Source organism: Podarcis melisellensis (genome assembly GCF_964234715.1).
Source record: "Podarcis melisellensis genome assembly, chromosome: 2".
NCBI lineage: Eukaryota > Metazoa > Chordata > Lepidosauria > Squamata > Lacertidae > Podarcis > Podarcis melisellensis.
In genome coordinates, this window is record NC_138529.1 from 29,066,056 (window position 1) to 29,085,954 (window position 19,899).

Here is a 19,899-nt window from a genome sequence, read left to right on the forward strand (position 1 = left end):
CGGAGGACACCCGCTGGGCGAACACTGAGATAAGGGGGAACCGGATCATGCAAATAAGCACTTCAGTAAATCCCAGGGGGCGAGGCCGGCACTCATTTTCCTTCCTGCTGGTGGTCACTGTCTCGCCTCTCCCCGCCGCCTCTTTCTGACTTCTCTGGTGAACTGGACGAGGCTTTTTTAAAAGGCCTTTAAGGGTTGCCCTCTGACTCTGGCGTGGGGTGCAGGGGGTCCCCTTGCCCCCAGGCTGCGGGGGAGGGTCTTGGTTGGCCGCAGCCCAGCCAGGGTCAGCCCTCGTTGACCTCCGTCCCCTCTCGCCCCAATTCCCCCCTTCCAGGTCCCCGCGGCCGGGGGTCTCCCTCCTTTCCGCTTCATTCTTCTCACACCACCCCTCAGCCCCGGGGCAGCCAAGCGCGTTGATGGGATTGAGCAGAAACCCGCTGGGTCCTGCCTCGGACGGGCCGCCCAGAGACGGCAGCCCCTGGCTCCGAGGCAACGCTGGCCTGCAGGGGAAGAAGGACAGCTCTTCCAGGCCGCCACCTGCTCAAGCCGGCGGGCGCTGCCAAAAAATAAAAAATAAAAAAGTCCTGCTCAACTCAAGCGAGAACCCTCAGCACAGACTGGGCAGTCACAAGGGCGAGCGACGGGAAGGTCCGGCCCGTCCTTCTTGCGCACCGCTCCTTTCGCGTCTGCTGGATGCTACTAAAGCAGGCTTGGTTACAAGAAGGGGCGTCCTTTGAAATGGATTGGACTGGTCCTGCTTCGTGGGGGCGGGTGCTAAATACAGCCACGGGAGGTTCGGGTTCCTGGGTTCAGGGTCGTGACCTTCCCTCCGCTTCTTTTGAAGACCAAATGCACAACGCGCGGGCCTTGGCTCTGCTTTGGCCTTCCCGGCCAAGTGTTTTCAACAAATGGAGGACCCCATCGGGTTGGGCGGCTGCGTAAGGGGTGAACTCACTACGAAGCAAGGCAGTGTGGGTGTATGGGGAAACCTAGGGGCGAATCCTGATAAGCTAGGGTTTTTCTTGGAGGGAGGGGATTTAAGATTGCCCAGCTCGTTCCAGGGAAAGCCTGAAGGCGGTGTGAAAGGCAAAGGGGAGACAGCATTGTCTTTCTGCTCCACAAAATTACAATTTATTTATTTATTAAAAAAGAGAAATATCATAGGATCTGATCTGTTTTAACAAAAATGGTTGCAAGTGGGATGCACATCTGTCCAATAGAACAAAGATTTCAGGAAAAGTAAAAATTTAAGAAATGTAAAATCTCCAGTAACTGAAGAAAAACTAATATTCGGACTGGGATTAAGAATCCCAAGGGCAGGCTAGGGGATGTTTGCTGGGGACATCTCGGTTCTTCAGCAGGGAGAAATTTGCTGACCCCTGTCCACATCCCCCGATCCCAGCTAAGGGCGCTGCTATCTTATGTTGCCCTCTCGGTTTGGTACACTGTGCTCAGACTAGCTTCCTTCCTACGCACCCTAAAAAAACCCTGGGCGTTTGGGTGTCATCAGCACCACGCACTAGCCAACTGAGCTATCCAGGACAATAGCTCTCCCCCGTTGTTGTACCTCAGACTTATTGCCACCAGCAGAGGAGTCAGAACTTAGCTATCGTGCCTAGTAGCTATTGATAGCCTTACCCTGAATGGCTTGGCCTGGCTTTCCTCTTTAAAGCCGCCCGAGTTGGTGGCCAGCGCTACATCCCGTTGCAGCGAGTTCCACCGGCAATAGAGACACTAATTATGTGGATAATGATAATGATCATCCTTATCAGATGAGAGTGTCTGTAACTGGCCAGGGTGATGGTTTTCCCCAGACCCAAGCCCTTGCAAAGGCATCTGTGCGTAGCATTTGGTGTTTGGTTCCTCTCCCATTCTCCCAGAGGGGTGACGCAGGCTGAAGGGACACGGGTGCGGGGCAGGGGGCACCTTCCCCTGGCAGGAAGCTGCGGCTGCCTTGTCCACGTGTCGCCTCCCTGTCACTTGCAAAACAGCTCCCGCCCCTTCCCCTCTGCCTCACTCGCAGAGACAGGGAGGCTGACAGGAGGAGAGACGCGCGCCGTATTTATTGGGTTAGTCGCGCCCTTTGCCCCCATAAACCACACACCAAAGCACTCACTCGCGACCCCATCCCTCTACGCCAGAGGTAACCAACGCGGTGCCCTCCAGACGGTGTTGGACTAACAGCCACCAACAGCCTCAAGCAAAATAGTTAATGGTGTGAGGGGTGATGAGAGTTGTAGCTCAACAACTTCTGGCGCCAACCACCCTGATACCCTGGACAGCTCATTTGGTTAGACCGTAGTGCTGACAGTGCCAAGGTTGCAGGTTCGATTCCATATGGGGCAACCGCATATTCCTAGATGATCTTGAGGGTCCCTCTCAACTCTACAGTTCTATGATTCTATGATAGTCTTGCTCTACACTTACTGCTAACCTGACATCATCTCCTACAAGCAAGACTCCTTGCGCTGCCACGATTCAGTTCTGTTCACCTCCTGGTGATTTCCCGTCCATAGTAACTGCTACCCCTGACCCCACGCTCACATCAAGAACATTCACAACATCCCACGATCCATTAGCATGTTGGGAGAGGGGACTCCAGCAGCCCTTAGGGCTCATGATGGGACAGGACAATTTGGTGGTCACAGATCGGGATAAAATTGACATCCGTCAGCGCTTTTATGCTGCAAGGATTCCTCTTTTATGCGTCTCACCCACATCCATTCAAACTGCACAGATGCACATCAAGAGTCCAGAGGAAAAAAGCAAAAGGCAAAAGGGACACAGCTGTCTAAATACACGGAGGTGCCCATAGACTCTTGCAAGGTGCACTCCTGAGCATCAAGTGAAAGGTGAGATCCTAGCTTTACACAATTCCTCGAAGTCCATGTTCATTGCACCTGCTGAGTCTTACTTTCCAGATGGCACGTTGAAGATTGGGCTGCACTTACTTACCTGGAAGACTCTTCCTTTGCAATGAGAGATTGTCCTGGTGTTCGTATGAATGAGCGCTGCAGAACCGTGGCACGTGCCCTGCGCCCACACACAAATGCACACAGGCCACAAAGCGCAACAAAGGCACGCCTCTGCACATACATGCTCCGCTCGCTCACTTACTTAATACGGAGTACTTTTGACACAGAGACACAGGCGGAGAAAGACACGCCTCACTCTCTGCACACCTTCATTTCAACACCCGCGCGCTCACCACCGAGCTTCTTGGAAGCTATTGGACGGCCTCTATGGACACAACGGGGAAATGGGTTTCAAATGCGGAGGAAATGCGCAAAGGGGCGGGGCGGAGCTGGCTGGGTCAGCCAAGTGAAAAAAGGAAAAAAGGAAGGTGCTTCTGTCCACGCGAGGAACATCAGGAGCTGCCTTCAGTCTAGTCAGTTCACTGATCCGTCTACCTCAATATTTCTTACACGGGCTAGCAGCCAGCGAATCTCCAGGATTTCAGGGAGGGAGGGAGTGGTTCCCAGCCCTACCCAGAGATGACTGAACTTGGCACCTTCCGCATGAAAAGCAGATACTCTTTCATTGAGCTGTGATCCTTTACCAATTTGCAAAAGAATAAAAGAGAGTTAGATTGACTCGATCGTCTTTCTGGAGCCTGCATTCAGGTCCACCTCGGCTTAAAGTTTATATTGATTTCGTGGTAAGTAGAAACGGACCATGCCACCTAAAGCTCAACAATAATTACTTCTTTATTTTATTTTTTAAATTTTTGTCCTCCTGCTTGCTGTGAGGTCATGTGCGTAAACTCTGCAGTTACACGCGCCCTCTCGGGTTGATTTCGGAAAAAACCATCACCAACAACAAAAATCCCGACTGCTTGGGAAATGGCACCGTGTGTCGTCCCTGCTGCGTGAGTGTTGCGCGGGCTTCTCCCACCGACGCCGCAACCTCTTCTTCTCTACTCGCACCGACCAGTAAGTCTGGGGCACAGTGTCGCAATCTCGGGCGCAGCCATCCCGCAATCTCTCCGGCTCCCTTCGCGCCTCCGCGACGCCCCCGGCTGGTTCTCCCGGGCCACGCGAGCACGCGCGAGACGCCACCTGACTCGGGCATTCCCTCCAATCGCCGCGCAGGCGCGACAGGATCCGAGCACCACAGGTTTGTCACTGCGTATGTGTGTGTGTGTGTACGCTGTTTGCACGCTGCGCGCTCCTTACTGCATCATAGTACAGTATAACTATATCAGAATGCGCACTGTTGGTTCGTTCCTCCCTGCTGTCCGCCTCCAGGCTGTTTCAGATGCAGCCTCGGTATGACTATGGTGATCTATATCCCCAGGCTGCCGAATGAGATTTTTGGGAAGCGGAGGTGGGGGGGGGTGAGGGATCGACAGGCAGCCAGCCTTGGGGAGATCCCCATTTGGAACGCAGAACGGGCCCCTCCTCCTCTTATTTCCAGCCCTTCGGCCGAGGCATCCCCGGGCAGGTCTCTTCTCGGTCCTTCTCCTCCACCCGCCTCTCTCTCTCTCCATATCGCACTGCAAATACAGCTCTAATGGGGAAAACATCGCCTTAGCTGCTCTCCCGCACACCCCGCCCAACGCTGCGGTCTCCTAACGCTCTCCTGGCCCCCGATTTCAGCTCCGAGCCCGCCGAGACAAAAGCCACGCGTCGTGGCGCGCGGGGGGAGGAAACAGGTGTTTGGCAGCCCCTGTTCCATTAAATAAACACGCGCACACAAAGAGAGAGCCCGGGAGGGAGGGGAGCAGAGGCTGTGTATGTGTGTGTTGTGGGGGGGGGGCGAAGACGAGCCGGGGAGAAGGGGGAGCTAATTTATCACGCTGCTAACGATCCTAAATGGAACTGCTGGCATTTTTTTTCTTCATAAAATCGCAATGCTAGACCGTTTTATTTCCACTTTCACACAGGCGCACGCACTCGCTCCAAGACAGTCAAAATTGCAGCCAGATGGAGGGAGCCAAGGTGGAAGAGAAAGCCTTTACCTTATTTCTCCAAGCGGAGGCGCGCGGACATTGGGGAAGCTCAGATGTCCCAGCAAGGCGATTGGAAACGGAACAGGCATTTCGCACCGGAGCCTACAAGCTAATCTAGTCTGTACTGTGCTTTTATTTGGGAGGGGAGCAGGTAGAGGTGTGAGGGACAGACGGTGAAAACCCAACGGGGTGCGTGGAATAGACACGGGGGTTACTCCAGAGGTGGCCTGTTACTATAATGTTTATCCCAGTGGCAATAAGAAAACAGAGCGTGAGGAGATGGTTATGCGAGGCAAACCTCACCCTTCCTCTAAACTTTATACTGCTAAATTCAAGTTTTGTACTATAATTCTGATCCCAACGCCAAAGCTGTTTCGTTTTTGGAAATAAACCTGCCCTAAAAACCCTGTCCCCAGATTGTTCAGAAACATGTTGAATATTGCTGCCTTTGCTAGCCAAGTTTACCATTCAGAGGAATCCCTCCGAGGCAGAGATTGATTGATTGATTGATTGACTGCTGAAGCCATAACGGCCAATACGTAAGATCGTGGAGATAAATGCTGGGTTTCAGCTAGAATGGAAAACACCGCACATCCTTGCCTCTGATATCACGAGCGTACCTAACTAAGGGATCTTACTGTAGCTATCTGATTTATTTTGCTCAAGCACTGTGCTAGGAGCTGCACAAAACTCTTTACTTTTTTTAAAAAAATATATTATTATAAATATTCCCTCCGCCCCTGGTCGTGGCAAATAGCACCAGAATGTATCTTAAGTTTTGAATCATACCACTCTTCCGGTCGAGTCCATCCTTTCTGTTCAGATCACGTCGGAACAGAGAAGGAAAAGTGGTTCCTTCCTCCCCGGTTTCTGAAACCCGGCGGGGGATGACTCCCAGCCTATCTGAACTCCCCTCTCCGCGCAGCGCCTGAACTTCTTCTTGAGTCCCTTCAAATCGTCTGAAAAGTAAACACAGTTAACTGGAGTAAAGAGGCAGTAAAGTCACTGAGGGATGAAACGCAGAGAAATAGTATCTTAAAACAAATAGCTGCAGTCTTAAAGAGCCATTAGTGATTTAAAGGGGATGGAGGGCGGGGGAGGCGGCTTAAGGGGGGAAACTTGCAGGATGGTTCGGCAAGAGGAGCCCGACGGTGCGGGGAGGGGAGGTCGAAGGAAGAGGGGAAGAGTCTCTCAGTGGAGAGAAACGCCTTGATCGCTCAACACACACGGGGCCACTTTGTTTACAAACCCCCAGACACTTGTGACACCCCTAGTGGGACGCGACAAACGCCTCAACAGCTCCTCTCCCACAGCCGCCCTTACGTTTTATTATTTTATTTTATTTATTTATTATTATTTCTCTCTCTCTCTCTTTCTCTGCTGCTCGAGCAAACTTGCGAAAAGCTAAGCCCAGAGGTACTTGGCGCGAGGAAACCGGAGCCTCGTATTATAGGCTCTTGAGGTCGGCTTTATTTTCACTACCCAAACTGTTGGAAAGTATTTAAACTTAAGCAGAAACAGCTGTATTGCTGGCACCGCTCGTTCTTGCTGCGAAGAAAGACTTTGTAGTCCACGGCTGGCTTCTTTAAAAAGGAGAAAAGTTTTGGCTGCTATTGTCCGATGAGGTGATTTATTTTATTTTATTTTTATTTTACGTAATTTGTAAATAACCTCGTGTAGTCGTCTCCCCACGCCAGTGTTATATGCTTTATTAACCCATAATACAATATATAATGTGACTGTCTCATAGGTTTATATTTAATACCTCCATCTAATCCATCCATCCTTGGGGAAGCAGCTATATCGTGGTTAACTATCTGGGTATCTTTTTTTAAACTCCCAACTAGCTACTCTATTGATCTGAACTCTGATACATTTATATTGACTTTTGGTCCTTTGTTATACCCTATCAGCACAAGCACAGCGAAGCATCTGAAACAGAAAATCTGTATACAGTACTGAATAGTAAGTAAGTCTGTCTGTCCCTGTGGAGTGAGTTTTGTTGTTTTTTCCTCCAGACTTCAAGCAGTTGGACAGAAACAGTTTATCTTGAAGCCTGATTTGGTGATCACGTCAAAATTATCCGGCATAACTGACTTCTGGAGGGGCCATCCAGCCAAAAACTCCCTCCTTGTCTGCCCGTCATTCCCGGAGTTCACAGGAAACGTTTTGTTGGTAAAGTCAAACTGATGTCAAAGAAGTGTACTTAGGATCGCAGCTTAGTAGGTTTCTTTCGCTCCGATCCCACACGTGCTTAACTCTGAAGTGGGGAGTCATGGATGTCCGTGGAACTTACCGCCAAGTAAGGAGGCAAAGTTAGGATCTCCTGTTTAGCTTTATTACCGCTCAGATCCCTCCCCACCTAGGATGGAAAGGTCAATAAAGATCGGTAATAAGTAACAGAGACTCTTTCTCCGCCGCGCAAATCGCGCGTTTATGGTTTTTCTATCGCATATTTCCGCATCTCTCTCACACACGTGCACAACCCCCGTCCCCGTATCTGTCTGCATGTGTCATGCTGCAAATATGCCTTAAGTCAAAGTTCAACCGAGTTTTGCTCAATATGTTGCCATAAAACGGAACGGCTGCTGCGTTTCAACTTTTCTACGCAGCAGAACACCAGAGGAAGGAGAACGCTTTGCTCGTGGAAAAGCGCAGGAGCCCCCCTGGTTTCGGCAGAGGTGGACGAGGGAGCGGAGCGAGGCTTTTCCTTGGCGACCGAGGGCTGCCTAGGAAAGCGACCTGGCTCTGTGTGTCTGGCTCTTGGGAAGGAAAGAGGTCCAGTCCCAGGAGCAGCAGTCCTCCTCTTCCTCCGGTGCCACCGAAAAAGAGATGGGGGGCTCGCTTGCTGAGTCGACTTTTTCAGCCCATTGTGTGCATTTGAGTGCTATTACCCCCTTTCTTTTCCAAATCCCTTTCTCTGCACAAACGTCGCTGCTGCTGCTGCTCAGGAAATGCAGCGTCTGCTTGAGCTGGGTGCAGGAAGGCAGCGCGCTGGCTGGCGGCTTCGGTGGTGGTACCTAACCCATTCTGGTCCCGCCTCCTCCTCACGCTATTAAAAGGCACTTTACGCGGTGGGAGGAAGGAGAGGCGGGCGTGTGTGGGGGTGTGTGTGAAGGATAGGCTAAATTATTTCATTTATTTTTGCAATGCGCGCCACACTCGCTACCAAACCGCCCTTGCCTAGAGGATCGAGAACGCCATCGATTTCCCAAACCTATCCACTACCCCAAGCCGAGGGAACTTGGCATCCCCATTCACCCGGCGTGGACATCCCCCTTTATTATTCTACCAACACGCCTGATCTTCGGATAGGGAGGGGGTTCTCTGCAAGGCTTAGGGAGGCGTCGTTTATTTTGTAAATAAGTCGTTTGAAACACACACACAATAAAACCGTTATGGTATCATCGGCTTCTAGAAATGCCATTGAATTTATTCCACCCTCCTTCCCACCCCCACCCCGCATCCTCGCCCTCTACCCCCACCCCCTACCCCACGGTGAATAGGGAGATCATCAGGCCGTGGGCCCCAGTGCCTTGGCAAGCGGCAGCGAGTCCAGGCTGCAGCGTCTCTCTGCGAAAGGGGGAAGGGGGGGCGCCTGGGGAGGGCTGCCTAGATGTGCACCCCTCCCCCCACCCCGGTCTCCAGAACCAGACAGCTGAGGACCCCTCCTCCCTCCCCCCTCTGGAGAGCCCCCTCCCTGCTCTCCTCCTCCTCCTCCTCCTTGGGACGCAGCCTGCCCGCCCCCTCCTGCCTCCCTGCTCCTTGGGCGCCGCCCCCTTGCGATTGAAACGCGGCTCACGTCGCAGGGAGGCGGGCGCCGCGCGGCCGGGGGAAGAGCCGGGCCCAGGCCGAGCGGAGGAGCTCCGGCAGCGGCGGCGGCGGCGGCGGCCTCCCTCTCTCCTCTGCTCTCCCTCCACCGCCGCGGCTGCTCCGAGGGAGCGAGCGCGCACGCAGCCAGGCAGCCAGGCTCCGCCAGCAACAAGTGCGGAGGCAGGCGAGGGAGGGCGAAGGCTGACGTCAGCGAGCGGAGTATTATGGTCTGGGCTGGGCTGGCCGCCGCCGCTGCTGCCGCCGCCGCCGCTTTCCTGCTGCCCGCGGCCGAGTAAACATGGAGCTCTCCGCCGTCGGCGAGAGGGTGTTCGCGGCCGAGGCCTTGCTCAAGAGACGCATCCGCAAAGTAGGTGCCCTCGCGCGCACGGGAAGCGCCCGTCGGGGCTTTGTGCGCGCCGCCCCCGGGCCCGCAGGCCCCGCGCGAGGCCGCAGGCAGGCAGGCAGGCGGGCGGGCGGGCGAGCGGCGCTGGCCCGGCTGCTCCCCCCTGCCTTCTCCTTCTGATGCAGCAGCAGCAGCACTCCGGAGCCCCGCCGCTCCGCCCGGGCTGCTGCTCGCGTTGCGCACGGTGCCAGCGCCACCGCCATCGAAAGCGGCTCCTGCGCCTCCTTCCTTTGCATGCATGCACCGTTCGGGCTGCTGCACGGATCTTTCGCTGCACGCATTCGCTGCATGCATGTTTGATCACGTTTTTTGCAGCACGCCCCCTTTTTCATGTATGGATTTCTCTCTCGCCCTTGCCGCTTGTATGTGCATTTTTGTGGCACGCTTTTGACCACACACACACATACACACTGCGCACACCCACACGCCTGACACATGCTTTTGAGTGCACCTTTGGTTTTTATTACAAGCATGGTTTTGAGCGTTGTATTGCATTCTTCTGGACCGCCCCCCTCCTTTTCCTGAAATGCATGCTAATTTGTCTTCTCCTCTTGACATCTGCAGGGTCGTATGGAATATCTTGTGAAATGGAAGGGCTGGTCTCAGAAGTAAGTAACTGTCAAAGGCAGTCCTTGAAGTGGAATGTGTATTTAGGATGGTGTTGGCCTTGTTTTATTTTGCAGTGGATGGACTGGGCGATCTTTTAAGTTACCATGCACTCGTTCTGTTCTGGAAAATAAGAACGCATTAAAGAAACAACCCCTCACACCACCTCATTTTGTTTTCCTTCTCCTTTGGCTAGATACAGCACCTGGGAACCTGAGGAAAATATTCTAGATGCGCGTCTGCTTGCAGCTTTTGAGGAAAGGTATGCTCTTTAGGCAGGGGGAATTACTTTTCACCCATATCACTGTGTTTTGGAGCAGTGCTAATCTGATGCTATGATCTTCTGTTTTTTTTAAAAAAATATTCCTTTTTTCTTTTAAAAAACCTCATTTAGGGAAAGAGAAATGGAACTTTATGGTCCTAAGAAGCGAGGCCCCAAACCCAAAACGTTTTTGCTAAAGGTAAGAGGAAGTGTACAGGATAAAGAGAGAGGTGTCTTCTGGCAAATGACTACTTGTAACAGAAATCACATCCAAAAGCAGCATTGCTAATGAGGGATGATTCCATTGCTGTGTTTATATCTATATGTGAGCCAGAGGGAAAAACAAACACTGTGATAGCCTTATAAGCTAAATTTATGAAGCTGCTGTGGCAAAGTATTAGATCAATCCAGTTCCTTTTTATCTGTTCTGTTCTGTTTGCAGGCCCAGGCAAAAGCCAAAGCTAAGACCTATGAATTCCGTAGCGACTCTGCTAGGGGGATCCGGGTGCCATACCCAGGAAGGTCCCCCCAGGAGATGGGCTCTACTTCCCGTGCTAGGGAAGGACTGAGGCAAATCCCATTGCCCCCTCAAAGCACCTCTGCCACTGTTACCACCAACACCTCCCGAGTGGAGACCATCCAGGAAAACAGGATTGGGGCAGAGGAAGACCGGTCTGAAGCAGCCTTTAAAAAGCGAGGCCCCAAGCCCAGGAAGGAGCTCTACAAAGACCTGCCTGAATCGGCTGACGTGGCCTGCAAGCGGAAATTGGTGGAGCCAGGGGACAAGGCCGTGGTCGATTACCTAAAAGCCAGGAAACTGGAAGAGGCAGCTAACCCGGGCACAGCCAAATTCAGTTCAGGACACAGTGTGATCCAGTTAGCTCGGAGAAGGGAGCCTGAGTTACCCAGCGCTGTCTCCAGCCCCAGAGCAGAAGCCGGCATTAAGCTGTGTGCACCTGAGGCCTACCCCCCCAGGCTAACAAAGCACAGGGCAGATTTCCTGGATCCGAAAGGGCAAAGTAGTTTGGACTTGGGCGCCCCTAAGATCTTGCACAGCTCTGCGAGCCAAGGCGGCTTATACCGAGATGGTATAGGGACCCAGGCTGGCAGGCCTTCTCTCATTGCCCGCATCCCTGTCTCCAGGATCCTTGGTGACCCGGAAGAGGAAGCTTGGAGCCCATCTCTCAACAACTTGGAGAAAGTGGTAGTGACTGATGTGACGTCTAATTTCTTGACAGTTACCATTAAGGAGAGCAGCACAGACCAAGGGTTCTTCAAGGAAAAGCGATGAATTCCCTTTGAGAAGAGGAGGCATCTAAAGGGTTTGGGGTAGAGGTTGTTGTCTGGTTCTGGATTTTTGGTTTATTGGACAGGATTGGGGGAGGGGGAGGGGGGCAACACCTGTCCTTAACTCATTCATTTAGTCCCTCACCACCAATTTCAATTTTGGTTGGAAAAATTATCTCTAGAGTTATATTTTCTATTAGATGTAAATATGTTATTTAAAGAAAAATACATATATATATCTATATACATATATATTTCAACTCTAAGTTGTTGGTTTTTTATTTAAGGCTCTTGGAAAAGGACAGTAAAAAAAAACAGAACTGATGTATGTCTTTCTTCAGTTGCAAGAGCAGGTGTAGATAGTGAATGACCTTATTAGCTAATTATAACATATTGATTTCATTTTTTCTGGTTTGTTTGTTTTCCTTTTTTTACCCTGTCCCTTCCCCCAAAGAAGATGAGGGCAAATAGGGGGTATTATATTCACCTGGGGGGACAAAAAAGGTCTCCAGTTTCTTGATTGTTATATTATAAGGTGTTGCTTTGTACAATCAAGTGTGCTGTATACACAACTGTTCTAGCTGGGCAGCTGAAGGGAGCACTTGACTTTACAGTATTGTCTTTCATATGTTTTGCTCCAGTTTTTTTGTTTTTTTAAAAAGTTGTTGCTATAAAATGTGTCAATTAAAAAAACAAAAAACCGAAAATGTTTTAGCAAAGAAGTATTAACTTGAATTACCTTTTCTTGCAAGGGAAAAGGGGCTTTGTATGTTTCAAGATTCCGAAAAAGTGTAGCTGCTGTCATGCACTTTAAAATGACTTGTGGGGAGAACGGGGTGGGGAGAAGTAACTGAGCTGATAGTTTAGCTTAACTTGTTCTGGTCTTTCTTTCTTTCTTTCTTTCTTTCTTTCTTTCTTTCTTTCTTTCTTTCTTTCTTTCTTTCTTTCTTTCTTTCTTTCTTTCTTTCTTTCGTCCTTCCCTAGTCACTCCAAAAAAAGAAAAATCTGTTTACATTCCTTACATGCCAGAAAAGTTGGGGAGGAAAGTATCTCACTGGTCATATTTTAGGCGATCCTGCTGTTACATTGAAAGTAAACCTCCTCTCTCTCCCCCCCCCCCAACTTCCCCACAATTGACCTTCTTCCCTGGTTGTTGGATGGGTCTTTAAAAAGGTGTGTTAGGGAAGATCTTTATCTTTCTCAGAAATGTTAAGCCTCCATTATAGAGGCTGAGAAAGCAGCTCCTCTTTAAAAGACACTTAATTAGGGGCACAGGATCAGTTACAAAGCAAGCTGCCTGTTTATATGTGGCTTTCTTTCTCTTGTACTTTCTGGGAAGAAGTATATTCTGCTCTGCCCCCCCTCTTACCCCCAGTCCCACACGAGATTCTTCTTCTTTCTGTGATCAACAGTCAAATAGTTATTTTCACCTGCCAGTTTTATGCTGAACATAAACCCCTTTTTCCTGCTCCCTTGCATAAAGCACTCTTGACATTTGAAGATTTGTAAAATGCGTTGCTATATTCAGTTGTTGTTTTTTCCCGGGAATGCAAATTTGTTTCCTAACCCTGCGTTAGACCCTCCCACATTAAGAGGGGATGTGTGCAGAATGGGAGGCTGGCTTTGCTCTCGTTTGTGTTTAGCAGGTGTTGTGGTGTCCCAATAGATATTGATTTAAGCATCTCTTCTTGGTTCAAAAAGCACAAATCTGTCTAGCAGTCTCTAAGGGCCTGGCAGGGGGGGGGGGTGAGTAGCCTTCTCTGTCTTTTCTCTGAATGGCCTACTTGCTGGAACCTTTGAAAGCATGCTCTAATTTGGGGACGGCGCTGGGGATGAAAGCACATGTGGCATAATGAGACATGGGGAGGATGAAGGTTGGGTGTAAGAAGGAAGCACAAGGAGGGCTGTTTCCCTTCCCTGGTTTCAACTAGAAATGTCTTGCTTCTTCACCCACCTTCTTGCTTCTGTTCATTATTTTGGAGATTCCTTCCAACGAAACAAATGTGGGGATTTTCGTTGGGACTGTACCAAGGGAAGTAAGTCAGGTTCTTGTTTTCTGTCCTCTCCCTTCTAAAATGAAGCCAATATTTCAAACTCAGTTCAAAAAATTCATGAAACAAACTGCAGATGCGTTCAGTTCTCCTACATGAGGTGGGTGGGGAATATGTATGTCAGCTTTTTGTATGTTGACAAAGGTTTCCGTAGTCCTGCTACAGAGGCTGGAGGGTTTGGGGTTGGGGAAAGGGTAGTGGCCAGGAGGAATGCCTCTTGGGTTGAAAAGAGATCACAAATGCGGTCCCTACCTCCTCAGGTGTCAAAGGTGGCTCTGTGCCACTGACGGACGTGTGTCTCTTGACGCATGCCCATGGGTATATAAAAGCTAAACATACATGTGGGTGTATATGTGTATGTACATAGTTACATATATTGAATGTATGTGCGTGTGAGTTATTTAATTCTCTTTGTAAAAAAAAAAAAGGAAAAGAAAATACAAAACCTATAATCATGGATCTGGCCTAACAAGTCTCAGAAGTGAAGCTTAAGTAGGTGTCTTCGGCCAGTGTTGAATGTCTAATACAGTACCTGCTTTTTATGTGAACTGAAATATATATACGACTTTGTAAATAGAGACTTGGCTTTGTTTTGTTTGTTGCTCTGTGGAGTGCAAGAGAGATGCAACCCCCCCCCCCATTTGCAATACAGAGGGTTGCTGGCAGTGTGTTTCCCTGCTGGAAAGGCTTGTGGCTGGGTTGGGGGGGGAGGTGGGGAGGCGACTGGGCCACTTTTGCTGACTCAGCAGTGCTTCTGCTGCAGTAACCAGAGGGGGCTGTGCTGGGTACCATTTCCTGAGTGAGATGTTTCAGTCAAAGGGAAAAGATGCTGCCTGTGACTATCTTTGTTGGAACACATCTCTCAAGGGGGGCGGGGGTAGCTTAAGAAGACATTTAAGCCCTGCAAGAGACCTAGATCTCCATAGGTAGACTGAACTGTAGCCCAGCCAGATGATAAAATTTATTACCAGCCTAGAAAGGGAACTGGGCTAGGAATTTCTGCCAGTGGTTTGCTTTGGTCTCTTTGCTTCTACCGGCCTGTTTTTTTAACTCCCATCCTGTTGCCACATTATTTCCAGTCTAAGACCTCCCTGCCACTCATTCCAACAGTGATATGAATATACCGGAGGTTAAAAACGAGAGTAGAACCCTATTATTTTTATTTGTTGCTTAGCTGGTACTCACCAAGCAGTGGAAGCTGCATGGGTGAACGCTGAAAGGCAGGGGTCCATCTCGGACTTTCCCCCTCGCAGGTTCCTAAGCGGTTCTCCTGGGTTTCTAAGTGGAGCGGGGCCAGGAGTGTGTGTGTGCTTGCGCGTGCGCATTATTGCATCCAACAGAATCGCGAGGTTCATTCGCGTTCCCACTGACTTCAATGGTAGGAAATGCTCACACGATGCAAGTTTTCCTCTTAGCCAAGTCATCAATGGGATCACACTCCAAGTAATGCTCTAAACTGAGCAAATGCGAAGTAAACGGGAAGGAAAGCCCTATCTTAACCTTTAGAGGAGCAGTCTCTGCATCGCCAGTCTCTGGTCTGGAGAGCTTGAGGTAAAGTACGAACTAAGAGTAGGAAATGCGCCCCCACCTCAGATTTTAAATGCAGCAAGCCAAGGACGGCAAGCTCGTGCCGAACAGGGCCGGACAGTCCTGGCCTGCTGCGCTTCGTTTAGGATTAAGGAGCGGCTGAAGCTCAAGGTTAGCTATGGAGATAACAGCAGTGGAGAAGCGTCCTCTTGCTCTCTCCGGAACTGCCTCCATAGCCTCCCCACTCTCCGCTAGCCTTGACGTTGCTAGGAGAGTGCTATCGCATTTCTGGCAGCTCTGGGGAAGCAGAAGTCGTTTTCATGCCGAGCGTCCTCTGCGGGTCTCCCCAAGTCCTAGCTATCTTCTCCCATGACCAGACAGAGCGAAATGCTCAGGAGTTCTGCTAATCTGGCCAGACTGCGGAGCACCCAAGGGTGGCTGTCACTCGATGCCTTAGAATAGATGGCTTAGACTTAGAATAACTTTCTGTGTTCACTTGGGCGGGGGTGGGGGGAGGATGGAGCGGGGCGAGTTAAAGGACAACCCTCCCTGAAGGAGAACAGCCGACGCCTGATCTGAAAAAGTTAACTTTTCATCCCATCCTCCTCCTCGTACATTTTGGCACAACAACCCTGAGAGGGAGGGTAGGCTGAGTTTCTTCGCTGAGTGGGGATTCAAATCTGAGGTTCCCAGGTTCAAGTGGGATCCTGCAGGCAGCACTCTGGCTTGGAGAATGATAAAAGCCGTCCGGCACCCCGTGCTCTTTCCTGCTAAAAAAAAGAAAAATAGAGTACAACTCGCGCTGGCTGCCTCTGAGAACAGCCACGGCCACCCTAACTCTTAGCACCCTTTGTCTTGGGGGTCCGTGAAGTCGTTTACCTTACTCATGAGTAAGCTCATGTTGCTGCGGGTCGTCTGTATGTGTAGCAGCAACAATTCTCGTATATTTAAGCGGGATAAAACCCTCTCTCAAGCGAGCGATGAGCCAGTAGCCACAGAACGAACCGCGGCTTGCATTTCATTAAGAAACTTCTGAATTATAAGAGCGCCCCACCCCCAGAAGTCGCCTTACCTTCGGGAAAAAACAACAACAAAACGGGGGTGGGTGGAAGGACAGAGAGGGGCAACTCCAGAGCGACTAGATGATTTAATTTTAGGATTTTCCTGGAGGTAGAGTTTCCACTCTCGCCCCCTTCTCGCCCACCTAGTCTTGCATCCCAGCCATCTCTGGCCATCTTGGATCCTGAATGTCTCACGCTGAGAAAGGACAGCGAACAGTTCTGTCTGTCAGAAAAGCCAAGTTTTGGTCGGGAGCGTCTCATTTCCCGTAGACGCGGTGCTCGCTTAATTATTGTTTGCTGCGGCATGTTTCCCTTCGGCTGTGCGCGACGCCAAGCCAGCAATTAGCAAGCCCAGAAACGCAAGAAGAGCCAGCTTGGTCCCGCGACCGGGGGTTCCCGGGGCTGTGGGTGCCCTGCAGCGTGCATGGCCCTGGCGCCGAAATGTGTGGGTGCCCGGCCTTTTCATGGGGAATTTTGTGGGCAGCTGGCACCTAAGTTGGGTTGCGTGGTCCTGCAAAGAAGCATCCAGTCCTCATGAAGGATGCGCCCAAAGGCTCTCGATTTGGAAGCATCTCATTCATATTTATTTAGGACCATTCTTAACAACCTGAACAAAAGTATTTGGGTGGGGGAGGAAGGTAAGCCCCGCCCCACGTAATCTATCACCATTTGAATGGCAATGCACATCAACTTTGTGGGCCCCCTCAAATATTGTATGGGGGGGCAAAGACCCCTCGGCTCCTAGAGGTTGGCTCCTATGATTCTTACCGTGTCTTTTCTCCAAAGCAACTCGAGGGGGGCAAAGCGAGGTCTCTCTTCTCCCACTTGTCCTCTTTAAAACAACATTAGGGATCGGGAGAGAGAGAGGATCCAATGACCAGCCAATGAGTTTCTGGCTTGAGTGGAGATTTGAACCCGGTTCTGCCCGCTGGTGTTAGTCCGATGTTTTTAGTAGTCCCTGCACGGTGCCTCTGCGTCTCCTCCCGGAAAGATCAGCTCAGCCAGGACTGTTCCCTTACTGAGATCAAGAGAGCATACAGTGGTACCTCGGGTTAAGTACTTAATTCGTCCCGGAGGTCCGTTCTTAACCTGAAACTGTTCTTAACCTGAAGCACCACTTTAGCTAATGGGGCCTCCTGCTGCTGCCGCGCCGCGGGAGCACAATTTATGTTCTCACCCTGAAGCAAAGTTCTTAACCCGAGGTAATATTTCTGGGTTAGTGGAGTCTGTAACCTGAAGCGTATGTAACCCGGGGTACCACTGTATCAAGGAAGCCCGCATTCCTTTCAAAACACCGACTCCCCTCTTTGTCCAAAAGGGAGAGCCGGGCGCCAGACCGGTAGCTCAGCCTCGCATGAAGAGGTGCTTTGGTTCAATTCCCGGCGTGGCTGGGAATGTCCCCAGGAGAGCTGCTGCCAACCAGTGTAGGCAAGACCGGCTTAGATAAGCCGGCGGTCTGGCTCAGGCACCGTTCTTTGTTTCCCGTTGTGTTCAAGGCTGCTCCCGGCCTCCTCCGTTCCTTGTCAATGTCTGCACTGAGTTGAGCTTGGCGCCCAGGTGTCACGAGGTTTGAGCTGACACGAAAGTCCTGTCCCGGATGCAGTTCAGTCGCCAAGGCTGGTCACCCCCGACGCGTGGGAAGGCGCCTCTCCTTCTATCGCCAGCACCCGCACCCCCCGTCGCGCCCTGCGCATCCAGCCTCGCTTCCTATGCGCTGCCGGCGTGGGAGGAAAGATCTGATTCAGTTTCTGGCAGGGATCCAGTTACTCCGGGTCTTGGAGTTCTTTCCTGAAAATAGCCAAGGAACTCGCCGTCTCCTCCGCTGTTTTTAGGAAAGGCGGCGAGACCTGTATTTTGTTGTTTTTAGGCGACTTCCCTCCTTAGGTGGTGTTATACAAGCTGTGTTTGGAACCGCTGCACTTCTTGATACGGAACTGCTGAGTTTTCACGTTTCGGACTTGCCCAAGCTTGAGAGGAGCAGGGAACCATCCATCCCCTTAGCCGTCCAGGATTTATTTTGACAGCCTGGCTTTTTCAATTCTGGACGACAGAGGTGCGGAGGCTCCGTCGGGCCGCTTTCCTTTTTCCGTGTCGACTAGGGCAGAACAGTCCTTCCAGGGGATTTGTTGTTGTTGTTGTTGTTGTTTAGTCGTTTAGCCGTGTCCGACTCTTCGTGACCCCCTGGGCCAGAGCACGCCAGGCACTCCTGCCTTCCACTGCCTCCCGCTGTTTGGTCAGACTCATGCTGGTAGCTTCAAGAACACTGTCCAACCATCTCGTCCTCTGCCGTCCCCTTCTCCTTGTGCCCTCCAACTTTCCCAACATCAGGGTCTTTTCCAGGGAGTCTTCTCTTCTCATGAGGTGGCCAAAGTATTGGAGCCTCAGCTTCAGGATCTGTCCTTCCAGTGAGCACTCAGGGCTGTTTTCCCTAAGAATGGATAGGTTTGATCTTCTTGCAGTCCATGGGACTCTCAAGAATCTCACCATAATTCAAAAGCATCAATTCTTCGGAGATTAGCTTTCTTTAACTGCCTTGCCGTGGCGAAGGGGATTGAATAACTCAGAGAAGCTATGAGCTATGCCGTACAGCGCCACCCAAGATGGACAGGTCATAGTGGAGAGTTTTGACCAAAGGAGATCCACCTGGAGCAGGAACCGGCAAGCCACTCAATCCCTGCCAAGAAAACTCCATGGACAAAGACCAGAGGGATTTACTCTGGACTTAACCAAGGGGGCAGCGGTGGCTGGTGCCTCTGGGCAGGGACTGCAGGGCGAGGGTAAAGCCGGGCAGATAACAGGTTTTGCCCCCCTCCTCTTCCCTGCTGAGGCCTACAAAGGGCGGCAGAGAGGGGGAGGAAGCTGACGGGCAGTGCTGCCCACTGGGCTGGGGGCAAGTCAGGAAGGCAAGAAGTGGAGGTGGGGGGCCTGCTGAGGGGCTGGTGGGGCTGTGCCTCGTTTGCCCAAATGGAGCAGCCTCCGCTGCAAACGGAGGGGAAAGGAAGAGCGCGAGCGCGCAACCAGCAGTTGGCGCGGGGTTCAAACAGTCCACGTCCCTTGAGGATGGCGATGTGGTCCGTGGATGGGCGGAAGCACAAACTCGGTGCGGCTGCAGTCTTTATTTCAGGCAGAACCAGGTAGCCCAAGAGGAAGAAGGATCATCCACGTCTCTCCCTTCTCCCAGCAAAAAGAGGAATTTTGCAGCGGCCATGCAATGTTGCAAGAAAAGTAGGTGGGAGGAGAGGATTTTTACCACCTTTAATTATGGAGCAAATCTTCCAGTACAGGTTTTTCGCTTCAGCCGATTACTCAAGAGCAAGTCGTTGGAACATCAAAGGAACCGTAATTTTTCTTCATAAGGGACGCGTATGGACTTGGGAAACTCCCGATTCGGCCTCGAGTCCCGCAGGGAAAGTCTTTCATTCCACCCACAGCAATTTATATAGGGGAGGATACCCGTAAGAAAGTTCTCTTGGCTCAGCAGCGAACTTCATTCAGCGGTATGCCTAAGCAGTAGGAAATTTAAGTTGCGAGGCGAAATCCATTTTCCTCTAGAGAAGACCTGCTGGTCTTCGAGGAGTCGACTGCAGCATCCAGCGGCCTCTTGGGCTTGAGGAACAGCCGGTGGAAATGGCTAGATCATCCCTGCGGGATCAGCCTGGGAATGAGCTCGCCAGGAGGCAAATGTCTGCCAAGTTAATCGGCCCCCGGGAGACACAAACAGGGGTGGGCAGGCAACCTGTGGCCTCCCAAACGCCCTTGGACTACAACTCCCATAATCCCCGTTCCTCCGTTGAGAGGCGTGGCCCTTTCTCGTCTTCTCTCCCATGCTAGTGGTTCTGCAGATGCTGCGCTTCAGCTGCTATTTATTACCCCACTTCCTACACTGTTGACTTTTGGAAGACGGTGGAGGTGGAAAATGTAGGGATCCATCCCTTTCC

General features: G+C 51.2%; 1 protein-coding gene across 1 annotated transcript; it reads left to right on the forward strand.

Annotated features, from left to right (window-relative positions):
• Nucleotides 1-8,782: 8,782 nt before the first annotated feature.
• CBX8 (chromobox 8) lies at nucleotides 8,783-13,951 on the forward strand. Its single transcript, XM_081898423.1, has 5 exons — nucleotides 8,783-9,131; nucleotides 9,732-9,775; nucleotides 9,970-10,035; nucleotides 10,168-10,234; nucleotides 10,478-13,951. The coding sequence occupies exons 1-5, from the start codon at nucleotides 9,063-9,065 to the stop codon at nucleotides 11,324-11,326; spliced, it is 1,095 nt and encodes a 364-aa protein (XP_081754549.1). The 5' UTR covers nucleotides 8,783-9,062; the 3' UTR covers nucleotides 11,327-13,951.
• The last annotated feature ends 5,948 nt before the right edge of the window (nucleotides 13,952-19,899 follow it).

Bases quoted from the DNA above. Each gene is read 5' to 3' on its own strand.
- CBX8 (XM_081898423.1), top strand. From the start codon at position 9,063: ATGGAGCTCTCCGCCGTCGGCGAGAGGGTGTTCGCGGCCGAGGCCTTG. The intron at 9,132-9,731 runs GTAGGTGCCCTC...TGACATCTGCAG, and splicing joins TCAAGAGACGCATCCGCAAA to GGTCGTATGGAATATCTTGT. The intron at 10,235-10,477 runs GTAAGAGGAAGT...TTCTGTTTGCAG, and splicing joins CCAAAACGTTTTTGCTAAAG to GCCCAGGCAAAAGCCAAAGC.